Source organism: Scyliorhinus torazame, chromosome 8 (genome assembly GCF_047496885.1).
Source record: "Scyliorhinus torazame isolate Kashiwa2021f chromosome 8, sScyTor2.1, whole genome shotgun sequence".
Taxonomy (NCBI): domain Eukaryota; kingdom Metazoa; phylum Chordata; class Chondrichthyes; order Carcharhiniformes; family Scyliorhinidae; genus Scyliorhinus; species Scyliorhinus torazame.
In genome coordinates, this window is record NC_092714.1 from 153,846,027 (window position 1) to 153,858,255 (window position 12,229).

The 12,229-nt window shown below is 46.5% G+C and overlaps 1 protein-coding gene across 2 annotated transcripts in view; it reads left to right on the top strand.

The window, feature by feature from the left end:
- prdx4 (peroxiredoxin 4) overlaps nt 1–5,688 on the top strand; it is a 45,461-nt gene extending 39,773 nt beyond the window's left edge. The window contains exons 5-8 of one of the 2 annotated variants that reach the window (XM_072514388.1): nt 836–966; nt 1,138–1,172; nt 1,392–1,438; nt 5,573–5,688. In XM_072514388.1, the coding sequence (XP_072370489.1) occupies nt 836–966; nt 1,138–1,172; nt 1,392–1,438; nt 5,573–5,576 (217 nt within the window). In that variant the 3' untranslated portion in view covers nt 5,577–5,688. The remainder of the gene's footprint in view (nt 1–835; nt 967–1,137; nt 1,173–1,391; nt 1,439–5,572) is intronic. The other variant, XM_072514387.1, reaches the window with a different exon arrangement.
- Nucleotides 5,689–12,229: the final 6,541 nt, after the last annotated feature.

The window sequence follows — 12,229 nt, forward strand, 5'->3', positions numbered from 1 at the left end:
TAGGAATCTGGGTTTGAATCTCACCACAGCAATAAAATCTGAACCATGAAACCATTGTTGATTATTGCAAAAACTCATCTTGTTCACTTATGTCCTTTAGAGAAGGAAATATGCCATCCTTACCTGGCCTAGCCTGCATGTGACTTCAGATCGACAGCAATATGGTTGACTCTTAAATGCCTTCTGAAATGGCCTAGCAAGCCACTCAGTGATATCAAACTGCTAGAATGTCAATCAGGAATGAAACCGGACGGCAACAGAAGTGACCCTGCAGAGTCCTCCATCCTAATATCCCTAAATTGGGAGAGCCGACCCACACAACACTCACGGAATCAAACCTTACAGATAGTTTTTTTTTAGACACCACCGTCACCATCGCTGGATATAGCCTACCCCATCGGCAGGACAGACCCAGGAGAGGTGACGGCACAGTGGTATACAGTCGGGAGGGAGTTGCCTTCAACATCAACTCCGGACACAATAAGGTTAAACGTGAGCAAGGAAACTCCCTGATTACCACAGGATTTTAATCTCACAACTCCTGATTGCCACCAGTAAGGTTTGTAACTAAATTAGGAAGAATTTCTTCTAACATCTCCTTATGGCTCAGTGCCATATTTTGTTTGATGCTTCTATGAAGTATCTTGAGACATTTTACTCTGCTAAAGGCGCTATATAAATGCAAATTGCTGAAGAGCATACCTCCAACATATCAAAAAACATAGATTACCACTGTTTTTTCTCAAGCCTATTTTGTATTTGTAAATTACATTAAATGTACAGTTTCATTCATCATGGTAAATAAAATTGACAACACTCGCATTTTTTCATTCAGAGGCCTCTTTATCATTGATGACAAAGGAATACTGAGACAAATTACAATGAATGATCTTCCAGTGGGCCGCTCAGTGGATGAAACGCTGCGGTTAGTTCAAGCATTCCAATATACCGATGCACACGGTGAAGGTACGTGCATGGATATTATTGGAACTAAGTGCATGAAATTTATAAATTAGCAAAATTAAATAACTTGGAATAAATAGTTTTACGAATTAATAGTGTTTCTTTGCATTTAAGTTGCTCAGCTGCAGCCTGGATTTATGTGCTTTCATTTTGTTGTCTTTGGTTTCTTTTTAGTTTGCCCGGCTGGTTGGAAACCCGGAAGTGATACGGTAAGATTACTATTTAACCTAAAATCTTTCCTGACCTCATCTCTATGAAAAGGAAGATTCAATTTATATATCATAAATTACACTTAAATATCGACTATCCTTTGTGTTTGCCTTGTCACATCTATGGTGTTATTGCCTTTAAATATAGTCCAAATTCAAGCTTAAAAAGGTCAAAGTGCATTAACATCTGTAATCATGCTGCTGATATATTTTAATTAGATTAAACCCGAAGATGTCATGAAAAAGTGGTGGCCACGAGAAGATTTGTAAGTAAACTTGCAACAGGCGTGATTACAGATGTTAAATTGCTCTATATGGTAAAAAATCGACAACATGTAAAATGGTGTTGTACCTAATAGCGAAGTGCTTTTGTGCCGGTTTCTTTGATAGCTTGTCTTTTTAATAGCATCCTGTACAGCGAGCAGCTTCCTCCATTGACAACTTTAAAATGTGCTGCTTCAATTCTATATTAAAATGAGTGTTTCCTGTTCTGTCAGCACTGCAGACTAGACCACTGGAAGTGAGTTACCTGTGAGTTGGGACTTGCTGCTGGAATTGGAAATGTTTTATTTGCGCAGGTTATTCTTGATCTGACAGGTTTGGTGGTTAGTGTCATTGGAGAGCGTAGAGAGAATCTGTGAACAAGATTTAAAATGAACAACTGAACGTCACAGTTTAGTAGAAATCACAAGTAGACATTTCTAATAGAGTTTCCAAACTTAACATTGGCTTATTTATTTTGAGCATACTGAAAGGAATTTTTACTTTTGTTGGATCTTGTACAAGTTATTAATCCGACAGCTTCACAATGTTGCCTCAGAATTCAATCAGATACTTGATTGAAGAAATTTGAATTTTCTCTTGGATTTTGATTGGTTGATTTTGTGATGGCTGCTCTTTAGTGAATAGAGGGATGAGAGTTAGAAAACTTGGCTTTTGATCCAGGTGCTTATGCTGAGCAGCATGCTTCACACCTTAAGTGACAGAAGCACAAAGTTTTGATTTTGGTGGTTTTCAATTAATGAAAGGCCTACAGGGATCTGGATCAAAAACTAAAGATTTCCTAACTCATCTCTCCATTCATGAGCAACAATCACAGAATCAACCAATCAAAATCGTATGTAGTTATGGTCGTTCCCAACCACCTCACTACCTGTCCTTAAAATACAATCTGTACTTGACATTTAAGTCTGAAAAGAACTTTCGAGCTGACTGTCCCGTGTTACAAATCCTTTGTAAAACTGCTTCTCCTGGGCCTCAACTTTATTCATTGCTCTTATTCTGGAGCTACCTTTTTCTCCCTAAACCTAGGTGTCTCATGATGTATATGTATGTATGCCCAACAGCACGGTGGCAGAGTGGCTAGCACTGCTGCCTCGGAGCGCTGAGGTCCCAGGTTCGATCCCGGCTTTGGATCACTGTCCGTGTAGAGTTTGCCCATTCTTCCCGTGTTTGCGTGGGTTTCACCCCCACAACCCAAAATATGTGCAGGGTAGGTGGATTGGCCACGCTAAATTGCCCCTTAATTGGAAAAAATGAATTGGGCACTCTAAATTTATTTTTAAAAATGTATGTATGTCCAAATGATACTTCTCGTCTCTCTTTATAGGGGTGTCTTGCATATACTATGAAATTAAATTAAATTAAATGAAAATGAAATGAAAATCGCTTATTGTCACAAGTAGATTTCAAATGAAGTGAAAAGCCCCTAGTCACCACATTCCGGCGCCTGTTCGGGGAGGCTGTTACGGGAATCAAACCGTGCTGCTGGCCTGCCTTGGTCTGCTTTCAAAGCCAGCGATTTAGCCCTGTGCTAAACCGCCCCTAGTTTGATACTAGTTTGTATCTGTATAAGTGCCTGTATTCCAGTTCTCTCAAGCGTTCCTAAATGAAGTGAATGCTTTCAAGTCTCGATCCTTTCTGCTTGCAGCTTTTTCTGTTTTGTTCCATTAGTTCCCATAAAGATTCTTCCCACTTTATCCCTAAAGTTGTTGGATCACATCTTGGGTATAGTTTTATTTTTTCCAAACATCCCTAAAGGAATGATAAAAGCAATCCAGATTGAGACACTCAAAGGAGAAAATGACAACAAGATCAGATAGTGGCCCATCAGCCACATCCTCAACAAGAAAAGGCCATTGTGTGCATGCAGCCCCACCATCCTTTGTGCTTATTATATCACCGTAACCATCCCATATCCCCTCTTCAATACTCAAGATACTTGCAGAATACTATAGGCCGGTGGCTATATCGTTCTTGTACAAATTCTGCTGTTCCCACATGAACATTAGTAGATCCCAAGCCATTGTTTATTTATTCAGGATTGATGTACTCTCATCTTTCATGTAACATGAGACTGAATGTGCAGACATTCATCTGAATGCTTTCTTGAAGGACTGTAATGAATAGTCTTTAACACATCCGCCACATACCTTGTTTCACAGGCCAGTCACATTTTGGCATTACAATTCCCCATAATATCAGTCTTTCACAACATGGATTCAAATTCCAGTAAATTACTCAAGGCATAAAATCTAGCTTTTTAGCATAGGCTGGTGTGGAATCAACCTTGCTCTTCGTACATGAGGACCAAAACTGGGCACAGTACTCCAAATGTGGTTATACCCAACCCTCGTATTCCTTTATTATTGTGGTCCTAGTTTTGTAATGAATAGTCTGGGCAACTTAGCAAGGTCTTGTTTGACTTTGGCTGAAGCCTCCTGGCTTTGACCCTTGTGTATCTTTAGCAGTTATATACCCATGCTAATCTGGTTTCCTAATTTGCACACTTGGGTGTCTCTCCGCCCGAGCCCTCCACCCCCCCAATCCAGTTGAATCTCTTACTGTTTAAAGTTCCCATCCTCTGGCAGGAGGATCAGTAACTGGAGGACACCGGTTTTAATGAATGTATTGTCTGAAAGGGTAGTGGAAGTGGATTCAATCGTCATTTTTTCAGAAGGAGATTGGATGGTTAAAATAAAAAGTTGCTTGTCCAATGGAAAAAGCAGGGGAGTTGTACTAATTGAATAGCCTTTTTGAGGAGCCAAATTACCACTTTCTGTGCAGGAGGATTCTATAATTCACAGATTTAAATCTGCTCTGTGTGCCGTCCTGCAGATTTTAATGAATATATTGCGCAGAAGGAACACTTAATTAAGCCTTGGGTTATACCACTTATCTTGGGAAGCTATTCCATTTGAACGCACCTTTTAGTTTCCTCTCTGCACTCCTTTTGCCAATTTCTCATCCATTTGCCCATTTCTTATCCCCCAAACACCGTGAGAACGAATTTACTTGCAAAGTTCCTTTATGGCTGTTTATATCCACGTAAATGAAAAAAAGGCTGGCAACAACATTAAGAAAGGTATGGTATTGTCCTTTCAATTAAACACTTCCTGTAGTCATTAGCCTGTTAACTATCCTGTTCAATTCCATTTTAATTCCGGATTTAACACCTGTCTGCAGGTTTATGTACCTTCCGGATTTCTCCTGATCTTTTGACTTGTACCTGCTTCGTTATAATTTTGAACATGGGCCAAAGGTCACTCTTTCCCTTATGCCAACGATCATTGTATGTCTTCCTCCTACCCTCGTATCTTTGACGTTCTGCCTCCTTGCGTAGTTAGAGACCTCCTTGGTCTGTTTAACAATCTGCTTATCATAGATTATCATAGAATTTACAGTGCAGAAGGAGGCCATTCGGCCCATCGAGTCTGCACCGGCTCTTGGAAAGAGCACCCCACCCAAGGTCAACACCGCCACCCTATCCCCATAACCCAGTAACCCCACCCAACACTCAGGGCAATTTTGGACACTAAGGGCAATTTATCATGGCCAATCCACCTAACCCGCACATCTTTGGACTGTGGGAGGAAACCGGAGCACCCGGAGGAAACCCACGCACACACGGGGAGGATGTGCAGACTCCGCACAGACAGTGACCCAAGCCAGAATCAAACCTGGGACCCTGGAGCTGTGAAGCAATTGTGCTATCCACAATGCTACCGTGCTGCCCCTGTGCCACTGTGTTCCAGACTGTTCAAAACTCGCGGTGATTATTTCTCTCAAATGACTGCTTGGAATATTAAACGGATCATTTGCAGATGCATTGTGATAAGCAATGTTGCCACTAAATAGCTTTCTCTCAGAAATTGCATATCTCTAAATCATAACCCATTTTGTATTTTCCTTAAATGGGAAATTAATGTCCTGAGATTCTCTGAAAGGAAACACATTTATTTGCTGGATGAATGTGGTTTAAGGATAGAACAATATCACTAAAGAGCAGCAGTTGGTTTAATGTTTCGGTTTTGTTCTTTCTGGTTGTTATTGTGCACTCCTGTCTGAGCAGCTAACCTGCAATTGTTTTGATTTCTGTTTTTTATGCTCTTTTCCTTCAGATAATTCCGGATCCAGCTGGAAAACTGAAGTATTTTGATAGAAAACACCAAACCTAATTACATTGCTGTTTTATGATACCTGGTCTCTGACTCAAACAATAAAACTTTTAATTCTTTGTGTGTTTTTTTTTTACTGCGGTATGCCTTTGATAATTTTTGAGGTTTTTTTTCTCTAGCACATGGAAGAGCAAGAAATGCAAAGTCATAGAGGTGTACAGCACAAAAGGCCCTTCGGCTCATCTTGTCTACACTGATCAAAAGCAACCACCTAAGTGTTCTAATCCCATTTTCCAGCACTTGGTCTTGTATGGCGTGGCATTGCAAGTGCACACCTCAATACTTTTTAAATGTTATGAGGGTCTCTGTCTCCACCACCCTTTCAGGCAGCGAGTTCCAGATTCCCATCACCCTCTGGATGAAAAGGTTTTTCCTTACATCCCCATTAAACCTCCTGCCCCTTAACCTAATCCAAGCCGCCTGGTCATTGTTCCCTCCACCAAGGGGAAAGGTTTCTCCCTGTGTACTCTTATCTATGCCCCTCATAATTTTATATGTCTCAATCATGCCCCCCCCCCCCCCCCAAATCTCCTCTGCTCCAAGGAAAACAACCCATTCTATCCAATCTCTCTTCATAGCTAAAACTCTCCAGCCCAGGTAACATCCATGTAAATCTCCTCTGCAAGTGCCATGGATTCCAGAACTGCACACAATATCTAGTGGCCTAACCACAGTTTTAGACAGTTCCAGCATAATCTCCCTGCTCTTAAACTCTATGCCTCAGCTAATAAAGGCAAGTATCATCGACTTCAGGAAGTGTAGCATGACACACACTCCAGTCTGCATCAATGGCTCTGAAGTGGAGATGGTCGATAGCTTTAAGTTCCTGGGGATCACCTCACCAACAGTCTGTTCTGGTCCATTCACATTGATGCAACAGTCAAGAAAGCCCAACAACATCTCTACTTCCTACGGAAGCTAAAGAAATTGGGCATGTCTGCATCGACTCTCACAAACTTCTACAGATGTGCAATAGAGAGCATCCTATCTGGCTACATCACTGCCTGGTATGGCAACTGCTCGGCCCAAGGTCGCAAGAAACTGCAGAGTGTGGTGAACTCAGCCCAAAAGCACCACACAAGCTTGCCACCCCCACATTGATTCTGTATACACCTCCCCTCCCGCTGCCTCAGGAAGGCAGACAGCATTATCAGAGACACCTCCCACCTAGGCATTGCCTTCTTCCAGACCCTTCCATCAGGTAGAAGGTACAGAAGTCTGAAGACCTGCACATCCAGACATAGGAACAGCTTCTTCCCCACAGCTACTAGAGTCCTCAACAACTTCCCCTTGGACTGATCTGTTCCCTGTAAGAACACTATTCACAACGCCCTATGTTGCTCTTGTTCATGTGTTTGCTTTGTTTGGGCTCTTGTTCCGCACTGTAACCAATCACTTTGTCGATGTACCGTTTGCCAATGTTCTCTTGTCGATTATTCTTTTTGTCTATGTACGTACTGTGTACGTTCCCTCGGCCGCAGAAAAATACTTTTCACTGTACTTCGGTACATGTATCAAATCAAATATACCATATACCTTCTTACACTGTATTCACATGCTCTGCTTCTTTAAGGGACCGGTGTACATGCACACCAAGGTCTCTCTAATCGGTGCTTCCCTACTGTTTATCATGTATTCCCTGGCCTTGTATGCCCTATTTGCATCAGCTCACACTTATCTGGATTGAATACCACTGACCAGCCTGTCTATATCCTTCTGTAATCTAAGGCTATCCTCACTATTTACCACCCCACCAATTTTCGTATCATCTGTAAACTTACTAATCAACCCTCTGACATTCATGTAAAAACCACAAACAGCAAGGGCCCTGTGGTAGTCTGTGTAGAGGTATTACGGTACCGGATAATGCTGGAACACCATTGGTATATATTGTATGTTTCCTATTGGTCAAGCTGTTTGGTAGCTCCGCCGTGCAAGGTGGGGTATAAGAGCCCGTGCTGCCCCAGCAGCCTTCATTCTGTACCTGAGCTGCTGGGGGAAACATCTAGCTTATTAAAGCCTTCAGTTGGACTACAACCTCGCTTTAGTGGTCATTGATCGTGCATCAATTTAATAAGCTAGATTTAAAAGGATGGAGCTCCGAATCAAGCCGGAGCGTCTGCAACTCAGCCCCCATGCGACGAGCTCAGCGGCAATCTTCAAGCACGCTGGCGTGTTTTAAAGGATATCTCTGAACGGCTGAAAACACACCCACGGGAGAACAGAAATTGCAAGTCCTGCACTCGAGGGTGAGCCCGGAAATTTACACCCTCATCAAGGATGCAGAGGACTTCGTGCAGCAATGGAGCTGCTAAAAGGACATTATATTCGCCCGGTAAACCAGGTCTACACCCGACATCTGCGAGCAACGAGGCGACGAATCGCTGGAAGAATTCTTCCGTGCGCTCCTGGTGTTGGGGAGAAACTGCAGCTGCCCGCAAGTTTCGGCGAGCGACCACACAGAACTCTTGATCCGGGACGCTTTTGTGGCAGGTATGCTGTCCTCCCAAATCCACCAGCGATTGCTGGAAAAAGACACCCTAGGCCTCAAGGAGGCACAGGCCCTTGCAGGCTCCCTGGATGTGGCCTCCAGAAACGCCCGCGTTTATGTTCCCGACCGCGCGGCAGCCCCCTGGGCAGCGTGGAACCCCTCCGCAGCCGACCCCGAGACATCCCCCATCCCCCCACAAGCTTGTGCTGCAAGGTGGCCTGGCAACCCCTGGGGGCCCCGCTGCTACTTTTGCAGGCAGCCCAAGCACCCCCGGTAGCGCTGCCCGGCCCGCGCATCCACCTTCAAGGGATGCGGTAAAAAGGGCCACTTCGTGGTGGTATGCCAGGCCCGTGCGGTCTCTGGCGGCGAATGTGGACCGCCACCACAAACCTCTCCACGGTCCCCGTGCGGCCAGCGGTCGCCACCATCTCAAGGTCAATCCGCCTTCCCTGTTTGCGAACCTCACCCCAGATTGCAAACCCGTCGCTACCAGGAGCAGACGGTACAGTGCCCAGGATCGGATCTTTATTAGGTCAGAGGTCCAAAGGCGACTGAGGGAAGGAGTCATTGAAGCTAGCAACAGTGCCTGGAGAGCTCAAGTAGTGGTGGTAAAGACCGTGGAGAAGCATAGGTTTACGCAGCTGGACGCGTACCCTCTCCCCCGCATATCCGACCTAGTAAACAGGATCGCGCATTACATGGTCTTCTCCACGGTGGATCTTAAGTCCGCCTTCCACCAGCTCCCCCTCCGCACTAGTGACCGCAAATACACTGCCTTCGAGGCAGATGGGCGGCTCTATCACTTCTTAAGGGTTCCCTTCAGTGTCACCAACGGGGTCTCGGTTTTCCAGCGCGAGGTGGACCGAATGGTTGACCGGTACGGTTTACGGGCAACATTATCGAGATACGGCAATGTCACAATCTGCGGCCACGACCAGCAGGACCACGACACCAACCTCCGAAAATTCCTCCAGACCGCAAAGTTCCTTAACCTTACATATAACAAGGATAAATGCGTGTTTAGCACCGACCGCCTAGCCATCCTAGGAGTGGTCGGCTCCATCCTGCGAAATGGAGTTATAGGCCCCGACCCTGAGCGCATGCGCCCCCTTGTGGAGTTCCTCCTCCCTCACTGCTCCAAGGCCCTGAAGCGCTGCCTAGGGCTTTTCTCTTACTATGCCCAGTGGGTCCCCAACTATGCGGACAAGGCCCGTCCCCTGATCCAATCTACAGCTTTTCTCCTGTCGATAGAGGCCCGCCAGGCCTTCAGCCGCATCAAAGCAGACATTGCAAAGGACACGATGCACGCCATCGACGAGTCTCTCCCCTTCCAGGTCGAGTGCGATGCGTCTGACGTAGCTCTGGCAGCCACCTTCAACCAATCGGGCAGACCCGTGGCCTTCTCACGTACCCTCCATGCTTCCGAAATCTGCCACTCCTCAGTCGAAAAGGAAGCCCAGGCCATAGTAGAAGCTGTGCGACGTTGGAGGCATTACCTGGCTGGCAGGAGATTCACTCTCCTCACTGACCAACAGTCGGTTGCTTTCATGTTCGATAATGCACAGCGGGGCAAGATAAAAAACGATAAGATATTGCGGTGGAGGATCGAACTCTCCACCTACAACTATGAGATCCTGTATCGTCTCGGGAAGCTAAGCGAACGCACAAGTGGACCGCCTCCGAGCCCTCCACGAGGACCTCTGCCACCCGGGGGTCACTCTCTTTTTCCACTTTATCAAGACCCGCAAGCTACCCTACTCCATCGAGGAGGTCAGGACAGCCACCAGGGACTGCCAAATCTACGCGGAGTGCAAACCACACTTCTACTGGCCAGAGAAAGCGCACTTGATAAAGGCTTCCCAATCCTCTGAACGCCTCAGCATGGACTTCAAAGGCCCCCTCCCCTCCACCGTCCGCAACACGTACTTCCTGAACGTGATTGACTCCCGGTTCCCATTCGCCATCCCCTGCCCCGACATGACAGCAACCACCGTCATCAAGGCCCTCCATAGCATCTTTGCACTGTTCGGGTTCCCCGCTTACATACATAGTGATAGGGGGTCCTCCTTTATGAGCGACGGACTGCGTCAATCCCTGCTCAGCAAGGGCATCGCCTCGAGCAGGACGACCAGTTACAACCCCCGGGGTAACGGACAGGTAGAGAGGGAGTACGGTCTGGAAGACCGTCCTACTGGCCCTACGGTCCAAGAATCTCCCAGTCTCCCGCTGGCAGGAAGTCCTCCCGGCTGCCCGCCACTCCATCCAGTCACTGATTTGTACCACAACCAACCAAACACCTCACGAACGTCTCCTTGTCTTCTCCAGGAAATCATCCTCTGGGACCCCGCTCCCGACCTGGCTGGCAGCTCCCGGACCCATCCTGCTCCGAAAGCACGTACGGGCGCACAAGTCAGACCCGTTGGTCGAGAGGGTCCATCTTCTCCACGCTAACCCCCAGTACGCCTACGTGGCGTACACCGACGGCTGACAAGATACGGTCTCCCTATGAGACCTGGCACCCGCCGGAGCCCCACGCACACCCCAGCCACCAGTCCCACCCTCCTTCCCACCAGTGCACCTCACAGGAGGATCGGTACTTCCGCCGGCCCCGTCTAGGCCCCCCACCCACCGATGCACTCCACAGACGCTCTCTTCACAGGTCAACCGTTTTCCCCACCAGCGCCGTCTAGGGGTGTCGAAGCTGCCACAGAGATCGAGGCCACACTCCCGGAGTCACAGACGCCCGTGCCTCCACTGGAGTCACCACCGAAGCTTCGACGATCACAGAGGACGACCAGGGCCCCCGATCGACTGATTGCTTCATTTTAAAGTGTATAGTTAATTATGAATCATAAATTGTAAATAGAATTGTAAATAGTTACAAAACGCTGTACGGAGGTATTACGGTTCCTCCATAATTATAATTTCTACCATGTTGTAATATCAGGCCACCACCCCCGCCGGACTCTTTTTTAACAGGGGGTGAATGTGGTAGTCTGTGTAGAGGTATTACGGTACCTGGTAATGTTGGAACACCATTGGTAGATATTGTATGTTTCCTATTGATCAAGCTGTATGGTAGCTCTGCCCTGCAAGGTGGGGTATAAGAGCCTGTGCCGCCCCAGCAGCCTTCATCCTGTACCTGAGCTGCTGGGGGAAACATCTAGCTAATTAAAGCTTTCTGTTGGACTACAACCTCGCTTTAGTGGTCATTGATCGTGCATCAGGCCCCAACACTGATTCCTGCGGGACATCACTCGACACAGGCCTCCAGTCAGAAAAACAGCTCTTGAACATTACCCTCTGCTTCCTGCCACTCAGCCAATTCTGGATTCAATTTGCCAAATTTCCTTGGATCCCATGGGTTCTTACCATCGCTAATGGTCTCCCTGTAGGACCTTATCAAAAGCCTTGCTGAATTCCAAGTAGACTATGTGAAATTAATTTCCCTCATCTCGGACCACTGTTGTTTGTGATATATGATCTGGACGAAGGTATAGGTGGTCTGATGAGCAAGTTTGCAGATGATACTAAGATTGGTGGAGTTGCAGATAGCGAGGAGGACTGTCAGAGAATACAGCAAAATATAGATAGATTGGAGAGTTGGGCAGAGAAATGGCAGATGGAGTTCAATCCAGGCAAATGCGAGGTGATGCGTTTTGGAAGATCTAATTCAAGAGCGGACTATAAGGTCAATGGAAGAGTCCTGGGGAAAATTGATGTACAGAGAGATCTGGGAGTTCAGGTCCATTGTACCCTGAAGGTGGCAACGCAGGTCGATAGAGTGGTCAAGAAGGCATACAGCATGCTTGCCTTCATCAGACGAGGTATTGAGTACAAGAGTCGGCAGGTCATGTTACAGTTGTATAGGACTTTGGTTAGGCCACATTTGCAATACTGCGTGGAATTCTGGTCGCCACATTACCAGAAGGATGTGGATGCTTTAGAGAGGGTGCAGAGGAGGTTCACCAGGATGTTGCCTGGTATGGAGGGTGCTAGCTATGAAGAAAGGTTGAGTAGATTAGGATTGTTTTCGTTGGAAAGACAGAGGTTGAGGGAGGACCTGATTGAGGTCTACAAAATTCTGAGAGGTATGGACAGTAGATAGC